The 19303-nt window shown below is 42.6% G+C and overlaps 1 protein-coding gene across 8 annotated transcripts in view; it reads left to right on the top strand.

Moving 5' to 3' along the window:
- ap3d1 (adaptor related protein complex 3 subunit delta 1) overlaps positions 1–19251 on the top strand; it is a 29758-nt gene extending 10507 nt beyond the window's left edge. For 2 of the 8 annotated variants that reach the window (XM_030049742.1, XM_030049745.1), the window contains exons 12-35: positions 1356–1501; positions 1663–1811; positions 2086–2316; positions 2929–3160; positions 3604–3749; positions 4754–4895; positions 5089–5160; positions 5274–5349; positions 5622–5821; positions 6703–6776; positions 6953–6976; positions 8347–8515; positions 9003–9146; positions 9590–9643; positions 11110–11211; positions 11543–11698; positions 12647–12694; positions 12964–12984; positions 13429–13618; positions 13990–14078; positions 14450–14535; positions 14936–15057; positions 15804–15883; positions 16022–19251. In XM_030049742.1, coding sequence (XP_029905602.1) covers positions 1356–1501; positions 1663–1811; positions 2086–2316; positions 2929–3160; positions 3604–3749; positions 4754–4895; positions 5089–5160; positions 5274–5349; positions 5622–5821; positions 6703–6776; positions 6953–6976; positions 8347–8515; positions 9003–9146; positions 9590–9643; positions 11110–11211; positions 11543–11698; positions 12647–12694; positions 12964–12984; positions 13429–13618; positions 13990–14078; positions 14450–14535; positions 14936–15057; positions 15804–15883; positions 16022–16117 — 2849 coding nt within the window. In that variant the 3' untranslated portion in view covers positions 16118–19251. The remainder of the gene's footprint in view (positions 1–1355; positions 1502–1662; positions 1812–2085; positions 2317–2928; positions 3161–3603; positions 3750–4753; positions 4896–5088; positions 5161–5273; positions 5350–5621; positions 5822–6702; positions 6777–6952; positions 6977–8346; positions 8516–9002; positions 9147–9589; positions 9644–11109; positions 11212–11542; positions 11699–12646; positions 12695–12963; positions 12985–13428; positions 13619–13989; positions 14079–14449; positions 14536–14935; positions 15058–15803; positions 15884–16021) is intronic. The other 6 variants (XM_030049743.1, XM_030049748.1, XM_030049747.1 and 3 more) reach the window with 6 other exon arrangements.
- Positions 19252–19303: the final 52 nt, after the last annotated feature.

Genomic DNA, 19303 nt, shown 5'->3' with positions numbered 1-19303 from the left:
TTTTACACTTATGTGGAACAAAAAGAGCACACATGGCTCTTTTTCATCCGGTTCCACTTTCTAACCACAGACTTCTGCTCTTAGTCACTGATTGGCTTCACTGAAGCAGCCAGGCATCAAGTGCCTTACTGAAGGGAACTCTGATGGTGTTGCAGGGGTGAGCATGCTTCTCACTGATGTGCCCCACCCAGAATTTCCCAGCTGATTCAGGGATTCAAACCAGAAAAAAAGCCTGTTTCTCTTTTTTAAGTGTGATTGCAGAGTAGGAGTTTTTAAATAGCTGGGAAAATCCAGGAAAGTGATACATTATTGATTGCAAGCAGCAATTTAGGAAACAACCTTTGAAACATTTGCGTAATACTACTTGCATTACACTAACACCGAGCTTAGCTTTCATCCACACCATCCACGGTGAACTGCTCTTGGAGCATATATCCCTAGTAGAGGCAGGTTGAGGGGTGGTGGCTGTCTGATTGTCTCCTGCTGCTGCATTGAGGCCACATCCCTCACTTCCTGGTCAAGTGTGCTGCAGTGACCACCCTCACCTCACCCCAAGGTCACTACCAAACACACACACACACATACACGTGTATTGATCCCGGAACCTGAGAGGCATTTGTCTCTGACAGAAAAGATAATCTAAAGGTTGAGATGATTCAGCAGATTTCTGCTTTTCTTTCAGTCCTTTGGGTAAGCAAGTAGCAAACACTGCCAAGGATAGAAATGGGTGGTGAAGAAAAACAAAACTTCCATGTCTGCATGTGTGTTGTCCTGTGTGTGTGTGTTTGTCTGTCCTTTCCATCGTTCTGTTTGTGTTTGTGGTCCTTTCCTTTATGTAGTTTGTAGTGTAATTTATATATGAATGTTGTTACAATATCAAATGGAAGATAAATATTAATATTAGATGAATATTAGTATTTTGTGCATCATATTCTATATAGAAGCCTTGTAACATATATATCTATTAGTGTTTAGTTTAGAGAGTTTAGTAACAAATGAAGCTCTTTGACCTCCAGGAACCTTGCATCTCTGAAGAGCTGCTTGTTCAGGAATTGAAGAAATGTTCTTTTAACAGCTAAAACTTATCATAGTCAATGAATATCCTTCACCTTATTATACAATACAATACATTTTCTACACCTTGAAGACTACTGTCATTAACGGTAAAAAGACAGGAGGCAGGAGACCAGAACAAAATAAGAATAAGAACATAAAGTAAAGACAAGCCTACAAGTTAGTGCAGTGAATAATTTGAGATAGAAGTAAATATGCCTCTACTCAGTGAGGTGTTAAGAGCCAGGGGCGCATATATCTCTATTGCCAGAGCCACTTAGGCCATGTTGTGTGTGTTATAGTGAAATACCTGGGCCTGTTGGCCATGTCAAAGATCCTGAAGACCCATCCCAAGTCAGTGCAGTCCCATAAGGACCTCATCCTCCAGTGTCTGGATGACAAGGATGAGTCCATCCGCCTGAGGGCCCTGGACTTGCTCTATGGCATGGTATGTACACAAGACTTACGTTTACATCACTACCGTTATTTACTGGCCCATTCGCTCTCAGATAATTTGATGCTAAATTATTATTTACCGCAAAGTAGCTTTTTCATTCATTTATTTAAACTGGAATAAGAAGTTAATTGAAGTGGTCTTTGCCCCCCCAGGTATCCAAAAAGAACCTGATGGAGATTGTGAAGAAGCTAATGCTGCATGTGGACAAAGCAGAGGGTACTACCTACAGAGATGAACTTCTCACCAAGATCATCGACATCTGCAGCCAGAGCAACTACCAGTACATCACCAACTTTGAATGGTCAGTCCCCCAGCCAGTCACTCCACCCCAGCATCTCGCCTTACATTGTCTACATTGTCTGAGGTTACCCCAGACTCCATTTTTGATAGCTAGAGAGTGCATGACTATATGGATGGTGGGAAACTGAATTTACACACCATCTATTACAAAAGCAGATTAATCAAAAAATGGAAGTTTGAATTCAAAATTTTCTCATTTGTCAGTGTTTGTTGGTTTTGGCTGGTGTTAATTTTCCACTCTGCTACATACATAAATCTCAATATCTGTTGTTCAGGTACATCAGCATTCTGGTGGAGCTGACCCGATTAGAAGGCACTCGGCACGGCCACCTCATCGCCTCGCAAATGCTGGATGTGGCCATCCGGGTTAAAGCCATCCGGGCCTTCGCTGTGGCCCAGATGGCTACACTGCTGGACAACGCCCACCTGCTGACCGGCAACACACAGAGAAACGGCATCTGTGAAGTGCTGTATGCCGCAGCCTGGATCTGTGGCGAGTTCTCAGAGTATGTTGACATCCAAGCACAGAGGTCTCTCTCACACACATTTTCCGTTCCTTAAACAATCTGGTGGGAAAGGTCGGCCAACCTTTCGTAAAACTTTCATGAGTGTATCATAGCAGAAATTCGATATCCAAAGGTGGTCACCCCCCAGCTGTCTGTAACAATGAATCTGTAGGAAAATGATTGACAGCTTGGCTCAGACATCCTTTTCCCACCTGTGTTGCTGTCTTCTCTTATCAGCCAAGTCCATGTTAGTTCAGACTTAATGCTTAGTGGCCTAATGTGATGGACACTTGCACAGTCCTTCATATTCATGCATATACATGTCAAGTTTAATCTGTTCTCTATCTTCATACCAGTCAAAAGAAGTATACACAACTTCTAGACTGCTTTCTGAGCTGACCAGAGCTGATCTTTCATCAATGAAAACATGTGGAATGTTTGGAATAACATGGCAGTTTTGAGAGATGTGCATAACATAACATGTTATGCACATCTTAACATAACATAACATAACAACATAACAAACCAAAGAAATTTTACATCAAGAGCTACTTGTGGTCTTGAAAGTTTACCAGGGCGGTAACCCCATATTTCTGTTTTTGTATTTCTCAGGCACCTGGAGAACCCACTGCAGACGCTGGAGGCCATGCTGCGGCCCAAGGTGGCCACCCTCCCGGGCCACATCCAGGCAGTGTACGTGCAGAATGCGGCCAAGCTGTTTGCCACTGTGCTGAGGAGCCAGGAGGGGAACACAGACAGCACGACCGCACAGGAAACCAGCCAGCTGATGATCGACAGACTCCCGCTCTTTGTTCAGAGCGCCAACTTGGAAGTGCAGGAGAGGGTAACACTCTAATAGATAATGCATTTATAGTCTAGTCTAGTCTGCTGCCTTTAGTTCAACATGATTACACATCCAGTCATGTCAAATCATATAACAGTACTGTCTTATAACTGTGTTATAATGTATGTTATGCTGTTAGTTTATGTTGCCTGTGCTCATTCGCACAATGCAGAGGAGAGCTAAGCATTGTCCAAATTGCAGAATATGTACTCCTGTAATGAATTATCAGGGAGTTGTGACACAACAAAATAATGGTATACGTTGGCTCTCCATCGTGTGTGGCGGTCTGCATTGTGAAAGTGTATTTTGGCAATGTATCTCTGCACCAGCCTTGACCTCTGACTGGCATGGTCCTACTGATTAGATTACACTACATTATATGCAAATCTGATCGATACTGCTGCTAACCTTCATTTCTACTTCCCCTCCCATTTTGTCCTCAGGCATCCTGCATCTTGCAGCTGGTCAAGTACATTCAGAAACTGCAACAGAAAGACGTAGAGGTGGCTGAGGAGGTCAGTGCTCTGTTTGCCGGAGAACTTAACCCTGTAGCCCCCAAGGCGCAGAAGAAAGTGCCTGTCCCTGAGGGGTGAGTAAAGTCAGTGCATCGGACACACAAAACTGAAGCGTGAAACAAAGTGCCATCATCAGTCTGTTCTGTCCTGTCATGTTTAAGACCTGAGTGTCAGTGCCTTTTTCTGGTGCCCACAAATTGTCCACTGCCATGCAGTGTGGATTTCAGATGGGCCTTGGCATTCAAAATGGAGCTTCATGAACAGCAGGCATGGCTTTGGTCCACAAATTGTTTAGGTCATATAAAATGATTTTGTTGAATCTATTAGTTCAAAATTGCTTCAAAAATACTTTGTAATGACTTTAAGTGGCTGAGATATGGAGAGGTATGTGATATAGGCTAATTAGTTTTCTTTTTGGTGGAGACTAGTTTATTTGAGGGGCAATATAGGACCAAAAAGTCTCAAAGCCAAATATTCTCATCATAAATTTTAAGCCAAACCATGAATGAGTAAACTAAATTGTAAATATGAAACCCAATCTGAACCCAATTCAAAAAGTGTAAATGAGGAAACACAACTGCAAAAAAAAATAAACCTTTTGCAAGCAGCTGTTCTGTCAGAAGTTCCCCAGCAACCTCAATCACACAGCACAAACGGGGCCAAAATCCGAGAGAAAAAACACTGGATTGAGAACGACAGTACATGAATAATGTATAGGCAACCAAAGGATCTGACAGGAAAAATCACTGTTTTACATAATAATACCAGGACAGCTGTTTTCATGGCAGGTTTGGTTTTATCACATTTACACTCTAGTTTTCATATTCCCAGGTTTGCTTTCACACCTTTTTGGTCCTGTATAGCCTTGATAAACATCCAGTTTATGAAGATACATCATTACATATCCAGTTGAGCATGATTGCATTGCTTGTCATGTCATGTCTCATGTTAGTAAACTTAAATCTGCATGTTGTAGTCTGCCAGCAAGAAAAGACAGATAAAAACAGTGGCGCACACAACGGCATTTCTGCTTGGGCGTGTTGATCAGTGAGGCGTAACTGAGTTTGTGTTTGTGCAGTCTGGACTTGGATGCCTGGATCAACGAGCCACCATCTGAAAGTGAGTCTGAGGATGAGAAGCCCAAGGCTATTTTTACCAAGGAGGAGCCCAAACACTCGCGCCCACGCCACACAGAGGTGGATGAGAAGGAGCTGGCCAGGGTACGTCGGCTGACGATCCTAACAGCGTCAAAAGACGGATGTCTTTTCTGAATTGTTTTATGAATTGCTTAGATATACAGTATAATTACTCCTTAGAGAAAATCTGTTTCTCGTTGTGGATCCCCTCTCATGCCACCCAGTTGTGCTTTTCATGGCCATGTGCCTCAGCTGTTTGTGTTTTTGTTTTTTTCAGCGGAGAGAAGCCAGGAAGCAGGAGCAAGCCAACAACCCGTTCTACATCAAGGCCTCACCATCCTCTCAGAAAGTACGTTCACCGTAACCACAACACTGTAATTTACAATATGTAGAAATGCCATTGTTCAATCCAGTCTCTTTAAACCCCTCACATGATTAAAAATGAACATCTCCTCTGTGTAGGTGTACCAGGAAACCCCTGGTGTGGAGCACATCCCAGTCGTGCAGATTGACCTCAGTGTGCCTCTTAAAGTCCCAGGTGGGTCCAACTGACCAAACACCACCACAAAATGCACCATGCTTAAAATAAATCACCAAATCATAATGCAGTCCTTCTTCTACCATCTTGGCAGACTTCTTTCTTTTATTTTAATCTTGTCATCTGTTCTTCCCTTCTTCTCTGCTGTTTTCTCCCCATTTGCCTCATTGTCTTTATCTTTTAGAAAGATGCACTACTGTTTTTTACATATGTGTCTATAACACACAATGGTTGAAATCATCACTGTGCTCTGCTTTCCTTCCTCTCCGCAGGACTGCCGATGTCTGACCAGTACGTGAAGCTGGAAGAGGAGCGTCGGCAGAAGGAGCGGGCAGAGAAGAAGAAGAAGGAGAAGAAGAAGAGGAAAGAGAAGCGCAGCGGCCGAGGGAAGAAGCACGACTCGGGCCCGGAGAGTGAGGAGGACATCACACCTGCGCACATGGTGGACATTGTTACTGAAGAGATGCCAGAGGTAGGCAGGAGTGGTATGAACTTCACTGAGGTTTAATGGCGATTTCCGCTCAAATTAAGGATTAACCTTTGTGGTGAACATTGACAACACCTTCACAAAATAAAAATTTGAGCAAAATGACTCAAACTTGTATTGTTACGATGTTTGAAGCTGATAGCTGCTCCAGAGATGGTGGATGGGGCTGATTTGGTTGACCTACAGAATGTTTTGATATTTAAAACATATTGTGATCATCCGTAGTAGTAAAATATATTTAATTTCATTATGGTTTAATATTCATTCAGTAGCGGTATTATAATGTCATGTATGATTATGAGCATTATTGATATAGTTTAGGATACAAATTAAATGAAAAACTGATAGTAATAAGATCTCTTTATCAGGCAAATGAGATGTAAACAGTGTAACAGTAAACAACTAAATAGTGGTTATTTTTTACTGAAATCACCGTGCTACTTCTACTTTTGCGTAAAAATGCATTCTAGATTTGCAAAATGTATTGAGTGGAGGAAAAAAATAGCATACTGCTGTATTGTTTTTTTGTTTTTTTTTTTTAAGTTGGTGTTTCCCTTTTTAAATTCACAGTGCTGTTGATGCATCATTTTGACCTGGAGACTGATCTAAGCACAATATTCATCCCGAGAAACCTAATGACCGCGGTCTTATATCTCAGTCAGATTTAAATAACAAAGCCATTGACTGCCAAGGGCTTCCTTAATCACTTCCTCAACTGAGAGACTGTTAGTCGATATGTTTACAGATGTTTTTACGATATGTTTGCCATGTGGTTATGGATTAATTGAACATGCAGTTCATCGTAATGGCATTTAGGAGGACATTAACTGTATTTTATTGATAATTATGTGTTCTCCCTGCTCCAGAATGCCTTACCGAGTGATGACGATGACAAAGACCCTAATGACCCTCACAAAGCCCTGGACATTGACCTGGACAAGTGAGTCCTCTGTTCTCTGATCTCAATGCTGTGTACTCTCAGACTTCATGTTTAGATCAATCTCAGTATTGGCAAATCGTCAATAAAGAAGGTTAACGCCTTCTCGTGGTGCTCTGCTTTGTGCTCCCTCTTTTCTATGCTTACACGCACCCATCACTGCCTCTCTGTCTGGGCAGCTTGGTGGCAACATCTGGGCGCAGGTGAGTAGCACCCCAGCCGTGGGACCTCTGGCTTCGAATGTAGATCGATAGTTATACTTTGTTTCCTCATCTGGGTGCAGTGCCTACTTCCTGTTTTGGCCTGCCCTTCCCCATGCTTTTACACTCTCTCCTTTTTATCTGAATTGCCTTTCTCTTTGATAGCTCTCAGTTAGGAAATTGTAGCGTTTGACCTACTGTTGTATGCCTTACCCCTTGTATCTTTCCCTCCTTTTTGGTTTGAAAATGCTGCTTTAACAGCTACTTGACAATATCAGCAGTATACTAGTCCATGTATCTACAGAAACACTGTTAGTGTATGTACCAACTTATTGTTATAATTTTACCTGATCTTACTGTGACAGAGTTGGAGAGATGAGTTCTCATTTTTACAGAAGACGTCTTTATCTATGATAATGATTGTTTTCAAGAAAAAAAATCATAGTTTCATGGAGAAACTTGATCTGTATCTAGCCACTGCTGATATTCTCAAGACCTTGTATTTCACCAGCTTAACTCCTGGATGAGTTTCCCCAAAAGTCTCTTGGTCCTTTTTGTTCTCTCTTGGCAAACACAGTCTCAGCAGCACCATGCTTTTGAGGAAACGGAGTCCAGGACTGCAGTCCTGCAACCTTGCTTAGTTCGCAGATCGTCCTCAGTTTATCTTGTTGGACTTGACACGCCTCCAGATTCTCTCTAGCTCCTTTGTTGAGATAGACACTGCCTCAAAGGAAATGACAATATAGCAGTGGATTATGTGTCCTTTCACCAATTCTGTGGTTTTTAATTATTTAAGAATAGTTAATTGGCATGGGTTAAGTTGCAGCCAGACTAAGAAATCCGTGGAGATTGTCACTGAAAGAAACACATTTATTTGGATGGAGGCTCAGAGTCATGACTGAAGTTGGACTTGCATAGGAGTAGTAAGCAAATCCATACTTTTGGGTAAAGTGTAATCGACAGAATATCCAGCAGGGGGCTACATTGCTACTCAGGAGGGTCAGGCTCTGGAAATCAAACCTTACAGCTCTTATCGGTTCAGTAGGAACTGGAGGAATTTAGTAGTGTAGTCTCTAAGTGTCTGGGAATGTCCAGCACTCAAAGCTATGTCTGAGGGAAAGGCTTTGAATTTGGTTCGGCACTTTGATCGAGAACTGGCCGCTGCACTGTGCAGAGTGTGTGTTTGAAGAGAGTGGACGGCGTATTCTACCACAACCCTCATTTGACCTTTCCAAACAGATGAGTAGTCACTGAAGAATCTATTCAATGGAAAGTAAACAACTAGTAAAGACGATGCACGTGGCTCCATGCTGACCTTGTAGTTTTCATTAAAACAAGAACCAAGGTATAGTTTTGCACGTTTGTGTTTGCAGGCCTCTGGCAGACAGTGAGAAGCTACCAGTAAGGTCACACCGTCCCACAGAGGCTCCAAAAAGCCCAGCAGAAGACGGAGACACAGAGAGCGCAGCCCCTCAGGAGCCCAAGAAGAAGAGCAGCAAAGAGAAGAAAGAGAAGAAGAAGGATAAAGACAAAGACAGAAAGGTAAGGTTGAAGGAAAAGCATTTTCAGCACTTGAATATGGTCTTTTCTTCCAGGCTACTTTGTTAACCTTACTCTCTCAGTTTAACAATGAAACCAATAACATGACTGTGTCTTGACATGGCCAACATCCTCTGGGGCATATGACAAAAACAAAGCATTTTAATTTACTTGAACTTCTCTGGTTTATATTTAAAGCTGCAATGCATTGTTTAAATATTTAATAATGTTTAATAACAACTACTAATAAGCTGAAAAAGAGCCTCGGCTAAAGCATAGCTGTGGTGATGAAATGACATTCAGCACTCAGTGAGCTGTCACTCTAATAAGAATGGTACTTGAAACAGTAAAACAGACTGACAGCAAGTTTTTTATGAGGGTCGGAGAGGAGTAGAACGAGGAGCTGTCAGCCGTCATGACGCGATGACTCAGCCGTCGTGTTTGCGAGCTCACTGACACGTCGTGGAATATATCCTCTTGTTTTTCTCAGAAGAGCAAAGAGGAGAAGAAGAAGAAAAAACACAAACACGAGGAAGGGGGGGAGGATCTTCTGGGGGGTCAGCCGGACGAGCCTGTGGTCCAATCAGAAGAGCCCAATGAGGAGGTAGCACTGCCCACTTCAACTAGCGCTGAGGTATGTCGCCAGAAAAGGAGGAGCGAGGCTGTTTCCTGCCTAACAACAGAGTTCACACCGAAAGATCTCACTTGATGCAGAACTTCTATCATTTAAATTTTCAACAAAATTTTATTAGCTCAAAAAAGTAAAACGTATAGCCTGTTGACTATTACTAAAACACAGGACAGATATTTTGTCCTGAAAATTTGAACATTGCTTTGACCATTTTCATTGACTTCATACACTTCCCATTGCTTCTTCCCAGCCTCGCTTTCTGTCAGCTCTGTCAGCTAGTGATCAAGTAGCTGATTCGGTGTAGTCTCGCCAAATACTTGATTTATTCATGAAACAGAACAGTTAAATCTCTGTATCCTTTTTCATGAATAGCAGAAGATACAGAACCTTGTTTGCCCCGCACCCTCTCACTTCCTCGCACTCCTCTCCCTCCCTTCCTTTTCTAGGTTTCGGATCTGGATTTCTGGCTCTCAAATGCTCCAGTGCCCTCTAACTCCCAGGTTGAGTCCCCCTCTCACTCTCTCACTCTTCCTCCTCCCTCCCTCCTCTCCCATGTCCTCTTTGAAATGTCAGTTTCTCATCGATCTACCTCATCTGTTGGCTTGCAGCATTTTCGCCGTACATTCTTTCCTCTCTCTTGCCTCATTATGGGTCACTTGTTTGTTCTCTTCTTCCACGCCTCACATTTTTGACACGACTTCCTCTCTTTCACAGGTCACATACCTCTTTGCTTTCACATTCTCCAGCCTTCCTTCTTTATTGTCAGGCATATACGTGTGTTTGTGTGTGTCTGTTCGTCCATCTCACAGTACCAGCAATTCTCCAGGTTTTATTTTGCTTGCTGCGTGTCGTGTCAGTTGTGAGGTCAGAGTAGTCGTTGTCATTAATTGTTGTGTTGCTGGGGGTGAGAAGCGGGCGCAGGGAGCCTGAGGTTTCCTGTTGTTCCTGTCCTGCCGCCACCATGTTACCTCATGTGATCTGACTGCTTCTTCCATGATTACATATGGGGTTATGCCTGTCTTTGTCTCCCCTACAATTTTTTTAGTGTGACAGCTGTGTACCTAGACATGGGAAAAAAAACTTAGCCAAAATTAAAAACATTTCTCAAAAGTAGAATTGGGGTCATTTCAGAATGAAAACTGAAATTGCAGCTCAAAAAATAAAGACTGCTGAGCACTACTGAGCAGCCACCCCTAGCATTGCGGCGTTTTTTGTTTGTTTGTTTTTGTCACCACTAGCGGGTTATTCTTGAATAAAGTCAGTAAGTCACTAAGTGACATTTGATTTTCTAGGCCTTCCCCAGTTAGCTTTTTTGTTTTTGATGTTGTTATGTACTATATATCCATGAAAACACAATGAAAACACGCCCCCCCCCCCCCATTAAAAACTGTGGGCGTGGGAATAGTCAGGCACACAGCAGCTATAACACCGCTGCTTTAGGGAACAGGTGGGGTCATGCCTCATTCACTGAACATAAATAAATTAAGTGTACAGTATAGGTTCTGTCACTTGACACAGGTGATGTCAGTGCTCTCTCGCATCTGTGCCTTTCCATGACAGATCTCACCTGTAGATGTGGTGTGTTCAGAAAGACCAGATCTGTCAAGATTAGTAACTGAACTTTTTGAGGAATTTTGATTTTTATCATCTGAGCTGTCAGCCCCCTAAGCACACCGCTAACCTAGAAACATGACTTCTTAAAGACACGCCTCAACCTGTCTTTGTTCTCTCACCTGTTTTTGTCTGTGTTGTCACGCCACCACAACAGCACAGAATCAGACCTAGAGAAAGTAGAGCGCATAGTAGCATCTAGGCTGTGAATGTGGTCTGAAAACCTGAATGAGCTCACTAATCTTATGTACTTCTACCGACATGGAACTGGCAAATGACAACCTGTTATGTGAAATCCATTGTCTTTTAAACATCCGTGTGTGTGTGTGTGTTTGATGTATGTGTGTGAGAACAGGAAGCAGCAACAGTAGCAGCAGCTGCCCCCATCCCCCAGGCAGCGTCTGGCGCAGCCCCAGACTCGGAGCCTGACGAGCCCAAAGACACCGAGGTGGAGACTGTGAGTCACTGATGATGCGATAATTACTAGACAGAAATCTCATCTGTGTTGCTAGGGCCTCTAGTGACCTGACCATGTGGAAGATGTGGTATACTGTCAGTTCTTGTTTCTGTGTGGTGCACCGCAAACCCAGACTAATGGGGCTTTTTAAGGAATATTTCCACTACTATCCAGTGCCTCATTATTGATTCAGTTAAGAAAGTGCATTTCCACTTTTTCTAGCCTCTTTTTTTTTGGCAGTCTAAATTCCAAATTTGGATCCTGTTTGAATAAATGATCTGTCTGCTAACTTTTCACTTGTACCCTCTCTACCTTGTGGATTTTCCACAAGAAGTCGTCCAAACACAAGAAGAAGAAGCAGAAAAAGGAGAAGGAGGAGAAGGAGAAGAAAAAGAAGAAGAAGCATCACCACCATCATCACCACAGTGATGGAGGCGGAGAGGAGTCTGTGCAGAATGGCACTGTGGAGGAGGAGGAGCCTCTCCCGGTCAGTCTGTGTGCGTGTGCGTGTGCGTGTGCGTGTGCGTGTGCGTGTGCGTGTGCGTGTGCGTGTGTGTGTGTGTTTAGTTCCTTGACACTGATTAGAGACTGTCCTAATCTTAACCATTATTGTGACAGTTGGATCAACAATCAACAAGAAGAATGGTCCACACTCAAAACATTAAGCCTTAGGAAAGCTTTTGCTTTAGTTTTATGTTCACTAATAGAGGAATCTGGAATTAAAGGGATAGTTCCCCCATTAAAAAAATATATATATTTTACTTACCCCCTAAGCCGTATGTAGAGCAGTAGTGATACTGGCTGCAGAGCCCCATTGCTAGCTGTTAGCCTTTTATCATTGGGTAGATACCACCCCTGTTAGTTTTCTTTAAAAATAACCACCTAAATCCACTCAAGTAAGGTTTAATAGCATTTTTACAAGTTATGTTAATGCACAAAAATGTACATTTGATATGAAACTGCACAGGCCACCTTTCATTACAATATTGATGTCAAAACATATTAAAATCTATGTCCTCACTTTATTGGATTTGACTGTTATAAAATAGGATTTTAAAAGCTCTATAGCTCTATCGCTGTGGCATCCTGTGCGGTTTTCTTAATTAAAATTGCTTTTAGGCTTGCTTTTAAAATTGCTCGTCAATGTCAAAGGCACCTAATGACTCGGTGATGCGTGTTAGCACTATTATGTCCTTTGTTATCGTTCTGATCACTTCCTTGCTGGCTCCACTGTTTAAACTCATTGACCAGTGTAGACACACACACACACACACACACACACACACACACACACACACACACACACACACACACACACACACACTGCATGGCTTATTATTATGCATCAGGTACGTAGGGCAGGCTTCAGTTGCCAAGTTAGCATACTGAGTGACAGAGCAGCCGTGATCTGACCTGAGCTCTTCTCTCCTTTCAGCCCATGTCCAATTACTGCCTACTGGCTGAGAACTCCTACATCAAGATGGTGAGTGTTGGGGACTGGGAGGGACATTTACCCAAGGAAGTCACTGGGTTAGAAAATGACTAAGGCTTCAGATTTTTCTCACATGAACATCCACCAGATTCTAATGTTAGCATGGTTTCCTCTGGATAGATTAATTTGAATAATACTAATATTACTGTTTAGCCTACTATTATTAATGTGTGGGTGAACTATGACAACAGCAGCAATAAAAAGGAAGGACATATTGCATGTAGATCATTCCTTTTCTTTTTCTCTCCCTCTCCTGAAAGATGATGGAAGATGCTGATCAGGTACTGGTTGAGGTTCTGTCAATGACAGGATGTTATGGATTTACTGAAGACTCTTTCCTAGATGTGTTTCTCTCTCTCTCTCATCATTCTGGCTTCAGCGCCTGACTGAAATGTTAAATTGTTTTCAATAGCACAGTGATGCTGGAGCAATTTCTGGGCATTTCTTTTGTGTGTGTGTTTTCAATCAGTATTCAGACTGGTTTTTTGGAGTACAGTAATGTGTGGTTTGGTGCCGGGTAGATGAAGTGGAGTTGCTGTGATTTTGCATGCCTTTGCTGGAAAAAGGAGACATGTCTACTCTTGGAAGGAGTTACAAGGAGAGAGGAGAGTTTTGACAATTTCAGCACGACGCCGGCTTCACACAGAAAAGGAAAAAATCATTCATTGTGCAAGTAAATGTTCTTAAAGATGAAAAAGTGATGATCTGTCTTTCCCTCCATCCAGGTGTGTGACATCCAGGGGAACCTGCAAGATGGCAGTCAGGTGGTGGTCTCTGTTATATTTGAGAACAAGTGCAACAGCTTCCTCAAATCCATGGAGTTCAATGTCCTGGACTCCCTCAACTCCAAGCTGCAGAGGCCAGAGGGGGCGGGCCCACATGACGGCCTCACTGTACCCTTCCAGCTTCCCCCTGGTCAGTTGTTACCTCAGACTGTGCATTCTACACTATCTAACACTTAATTTCCAAAACACCATATAAGCTGTCGAAAAACAATTTTCTGAAGCTCATAATTCAAAAATACTGTAAAACACAGGGTCTAACCTCTAAACATGTTATCAATTTGTTAAGATTTAACTTGTCACTCTTAATTTTTTTTTCTGTTACAAGTGTGAAGCCCTTCACTTCATGTCTTAAAACTGAACCTTGCACAATGCCCCTAATATTGAAACTGGAAGCAGAGATGTGAAATCTCTTTGGAGTAACTGTACTGAGATTTAAGGTCTCTCTACCTTGTGTTACACCGTGTCTGAAAACTGAGCCTGAGCTTTCTTCTTGTGCTCCAGGGGTATCAAACGAGGCGCGCTTTGTCTTCACTGTGCAGAGCATCGTGATGCCTCAGAAACTGAAGGGAACCCTCACTTTCATTGTCAAGGTTAGTCGGAAACACACACACACACACACAGGATAATTTTTCAGCTAGTGTCACTAACATTTTGCAGAGAGGAAGCATTTATATGAATACACTGAAATCTATTTATATGAATGCTGTAAAACTTTAATAACACAAATTAGATTTGCTAATGTCATCTTCTCATCTCCCCACAGTTGGGGAGTAGGTATACTGTTCTCCATATGGACAATTCAGGTTCAAGCCCAATGAGTAGAGTTCTTGAACATCCACTATGCTTACATGCCCATGAGAGACACATGGAATCCCTATCAGCTTCAACGAGAGAATCAATAAAGTGTCGTGTTACTGCATTATTTGTTATTATCGCTTATTTTTGTGTTGTGCTCCAACAGAATGAGGACTCCTCTACTCATGAGAAACTGGACTTCAAACTGCACTTTACCTGCACCTCCTACCTGATCACAACTCCTTGTTACAGGTCGGTGGACTCACCTTACCCCCCTGACAAACACTTCAAAGGCCAAAAAAATGTCCAGTTTAATAAGTCACTTAGTCTGACAGTGGGTCTTAAAATTCCATCTTTCTCAAAACAAGTTACTCGTTCAAATGCACTTCCAGTAATCTCACCCCAAAGGCACATTTCATCTGCTTTAAAACGAGACAAAATTCCTTTTGATACACATTTTTTTACATTGTTGGACCTTGTTGTGATAGCTTGTTTTTACCACACTTATATGAGATGAAAAAATAGGATTTGATTTCTTAAAGCTACTTTTAAAATGTATAGGATTAGTAGTCTAAGGTTGTGTGGGCTGCACTGTGATGCTGAATGATGAATGCAATTCATGCAGAATGCATTTCGTTTGTTTTCTGGCCAGTGATGCGTTTGCAAAGCTGCTGGAGTCGGGGGACCTGAAGGGCAGCTCTGTCAGACTGGAGGGAGTGAACATGCCCTTCCACCACCTACTGGCCAGGATCTGCTTCCACCACCACTTCTCTGGTACACACACACACACACACCAGGCCTCTTACCTTATGCTGGCCAAAAGTAGCATCATTCTGTCCTAATACACTTCAGCAGTACATCGTGGCCTTTTCTGCAGAGGACAGTGCAGAGTTTAAGACAACCACACAAGATATCTCAGGAAAGTATCTGAAAATCAGTTCAGTTTCTGTGAGACAGCTGACACCATCTGAGTGTGGTGATGCAGCAAATCTCACCCACGTGTTACTCCCAAGTAGCCTCAACACAAACACCAAGAACTTGTTATTAATATTTAGGGCTGGCCAATATATCAATATTGACATCATTACATCTGATTAGATGATATGGCAGAAGTGTTGTCTTGTCCTCGTTTTAAAGGCTGCATTACAGTAAAGGGATGCAATTTGCAAACTTCTCAGGCTGTTCTAGCTGTTCTATAATTTACCTCTGCCTGCCTGGTCATCATGCTGATTGTTCATCAGAAACCTCTAATGTGTTAGTGTGCAATAGTCATCGTACAGTATTGTTGCAATATTAATATTGAGATATTCTGTTAAAAGGGTTGTGATCTGATTTTATCCATATTGCCCAGCCCTACAAGCACTGCATGTTTGTGTATATAAGGGAGACTTAGGTCTATGTGCACATTGTACACGCAAATATACATTTATCCAGGGTAAACATGATTAGTTTTAATGTGTTTAAATATAGCAGATGATCAGTGAAGCTGACCTTCATGTTCTGTTGTCTTGTTCTGTTAGTTGTGGAGAGGATCGACTCCTGTGCCTCCATGTACAGCAGGTCTATCCAGGGTCACCACGTCTGTCTGCTGGTCAAAACTGTGAGTGAACTACCTCTCTGCTGTTCATCAGTCAATTGGGATGTTCGTGCACAATGATAAGTAACCCTAAAAAATAATTTCTAACTGTAGCTTTGACTCTCTCTTTCTCTCTCTCTCTCTCTTTCTCTTTGTGCTCAGGCTGATCAGACCGTGTCCATTGACGCTAAATGTGACGAGCCGTCACTGCTTGGGAATGTGCTGGATGAGATCAAGCAGACCTTCTCTCAGTGCTGATTGTGTTTGACAGCCCTAGGGGGCCCCCCACCCCAGCCCACCAGCCCTCGACCCCCACCACAGCCTCCCTACCCCTCCACACCACCTTTCCCCAAGCTCTCACTAAAACACACATAATCATAAGAAAGTTAAGAAAACACTGCGGCTGGCACTCCCAGCACAGCCCTATTTATTAGTCCTCAGATTCACAAAAACTCCTTCGTCGTACCTGCTCCACCGTCCCCATGCTCTCTGCTCCTCCTCCTCCTCGGCACTCTGAGCTCCGCGCTCGCCCCCTGACACTCGATGTTGTTTTACAGACTCACTGTATACACGCTCACTCTTCTTTGTGCACTTTGGTTTTTTTGCTTATCCTTCCTGGTTTTTAGCCCCTGACTTCGCTCCTGCACCCCCAACTCCAGCTCTACACTGAGCTTTCGTTTCTCAATGCTGGTGTCCTCTGCTCTCTCCTGTGTACCTCTCCTCCACTCTTATCGGCATTACAGTCTGTGATGGTCATGTAATGTAATCTGACAACTGGACAATTGTGTTTTTACTGTTTTGAAGTTATTTTTGTTTGATTTTTTTTTTTTCGTTTTGTTTTTTTGTTGCTTGTTTTGTCGATTTTTGTCTGAAGCCCGTCTGCGCCTTTCTCTTGCCCTCCTTTGCATTAATTAAACGTCAGTGTGTGTGTGTCTGTGTGTGTGTGTGTGCTGCTCTCCTGTATAGTCCTGGAAATCGGGTGACTGAGTCTTCCTCAGACTGGCCCTAGCTGGAAATAATAGGGACTCTAAGCCGCTCACCTACCACTGACCTGGAGCCTGGAGAAGAACGGACAGCGGGCGATTGCTCTGTGATTAGTTCAGTGTTGAAACCAAAGCTTCACATAAGGCACGAGTTTAAACTAGTACCAGTGCCATCGCCCTGCTGAATGTGACAGGATCAGACCCTAATGAGGCCTGGAGCAGATCTGCTCATGTTTGTTTAACAGAACCCTTGCGCGGGAGTCTGCTTGTGGTACTACGGGTGATTTGTACAGTAGATCAGTGGCTTTGCTCTGTGCCTCTGACCTGCTCCAGTGCTCCATGAGTCTTGTAGAGCCCCACCTCCCTCCCCCGGTGTCTCTGCTCCCCTGTTCCAGCTGTACTAAGCTGCAGTTTGACCCCAGCTACTTGCAACATTTCAATCCTTCCAAGAATTCAAACACCTGAGCCAGCACATTGCCCTATCCAGAAAGAATTGGAACAGGAAGACAAAGAATGGCTCATTGAAACTCTTGCACCAGTCAGCCTGGGAGTGTAGAAGTCACTCTGCAAGCTTCTGTTACGTAGATTGTGTTATGAGGTACATGTTTCACCAAATTGCAGCTCACTGTCAGGCCAGTGACGTCTGTTTATGCACCTTTTAGCCTCCAGTCACACTCATGGATGGGCTTGTTTAGTTGCATAGCAGATGTTGTTGCTGATGATTTGTTGCTGAAGCATGATAGTCTCACTGCATTCCTAACACATTGCTCTCTGCCCATAGCCATCTGTCAAATTGCCACATGGCCGAGTGAGAAACAGAATAGAGTGACGTTGTCAAGTTACTTTACTCTTCTGCCTCTTTTCTTTTGATTAGCTTGTGGCGAATGAAGACGAGCATGCATTGACCTCACCTAAGGATAGAAACCGTCAAACGATCACGCTCCTCCTGCTTTTAACCAGCCAGTCTGCATATCAAGCTGTGTATCGTGTTCTGTTTGTAATCAGAAGGTTAGTTTTAAGCAGCTCTTGGGAATGGAAGACTCATAAGTGCGCTCAGTAGTTCAAGGTTTCTTTTTTAATCAGTGTTAGACAACGTGGCCTCCACTGTGAGAAAACAACTGGTCCGTCGGCACCAGAACGGAGGTGTGTCTGTCTCGTGTTGGGTCTCTGAAGACTTCTGCACCTGTGCCACTTAAACATTTGCATTACAGTAGCTCTGCACGCCGCTGATACCGAGCCACCGCTTACCGAGATGTAATCCCAGTGTTATGTCATATACCCCTCACCCCAAAATTGCCTTTGCCACTTCTTTTGTGCATTGACATATGATGACATGTTACAACTTGCTCAGAGGTACTTGCTGCTTCGGTTTCTGTCAGTAATGTCTCAAATCACTGCCTGGTCCAGCACGACTCAACTTGGTAGTAGCAACATAAGAACTAACTCTGTAGCGTCTTTTTGTTTGTATATCCCAGTTAGGCTCCCTTCACATCTGTCAGCAACTATAGATAATGATAATGATGTCTGTGACCTCAAGGTCAGGTCAGCCATTCCATGAGCATCTTCTGTCCAGTAGTAGAGTTTGAATACAGAGTTGATCAGCTGTCATTCAGGAATGTCAAAAGAAAATAGGAATATACATATATAAATATTCCCTGTTCCTGAAAATGCTTTGACTGATACCAGTGAAACTGAAAAAAAAAAATGGCTCCTCTAATCATACATTGTAGTAATTAACATTTTTTCCTGTGCATAATATTTAATTAAAATTTGTATCTTGCATGATTAGGAATGTATACTTTTTTAATTTCCTTTTTTTCCATGGACATGCTCACATGCAAACGAAATCTCATTCCTTTTTGTCCTTTTATATTTTTCCCTTTTTTTTTTTTTAAATGAAGTTGATTTCACCATTCTATTTTGATGGTATTGTATTTTTATTTTTTTTTCCAAGTTCAGACAATTATATAAAAAAAAAAAGCTATTGTTGAATGTTTTAAATTATTTAACATTGGGGAAGGAAGGGGGTTCTATTTGGTGTCAGGACACTTTAGAGGATATGGGGCTCCGAACGAGTTGAGTAGACACAGTGTTAATGAGAGGCAACCCACTCTGTCTTAATTCTCTATCAGTTCAATTGTAGTGATTTTATCTTACCAAGTTTGGCTTGTGACATCGAAATATACTCTCATATGGTTCTGTTTTTGAAGGTCCTGTCGATTCTCCAGCTGTATGATGTAATATAATGTTTTAAAGGGGACTACATGAGTAAGACAACTTCAGTTGTTTGTTATCTACATTCCCTTTAAAGAAAGAGAAGTCTACCCAAATTAAAATAAAGGCTGTAAGAAGCTGCTGTAGTCTTTTTTGTGTTACAGTGAACCAATAAACTCCCACATATGATGAGAAGTTTTACTGTTACATATCTGTTCTGTGTATGGGAGTGGAAGGGAGACAGTAT

This window comes from Myripristis murdjan, chromosome 4 (genome assembly GCF_902150065.1).
Source record: "Myripristis murdjan chromosome 4, fMyrMur1.1, whole genome shotgun sequence".
Classification (NCBI taxonomy): Eukaryota; Metazoa; Chordata; class Actinopteri; order Holocentriformes; family Holocentridae; genus Myripristis; species Myripristis murdjan.
The sequence above is the reverse complement of the archived record's forward strand: the minus strand, read 5'-3'. Positions and strand labels throughout refer to the sequence as shown.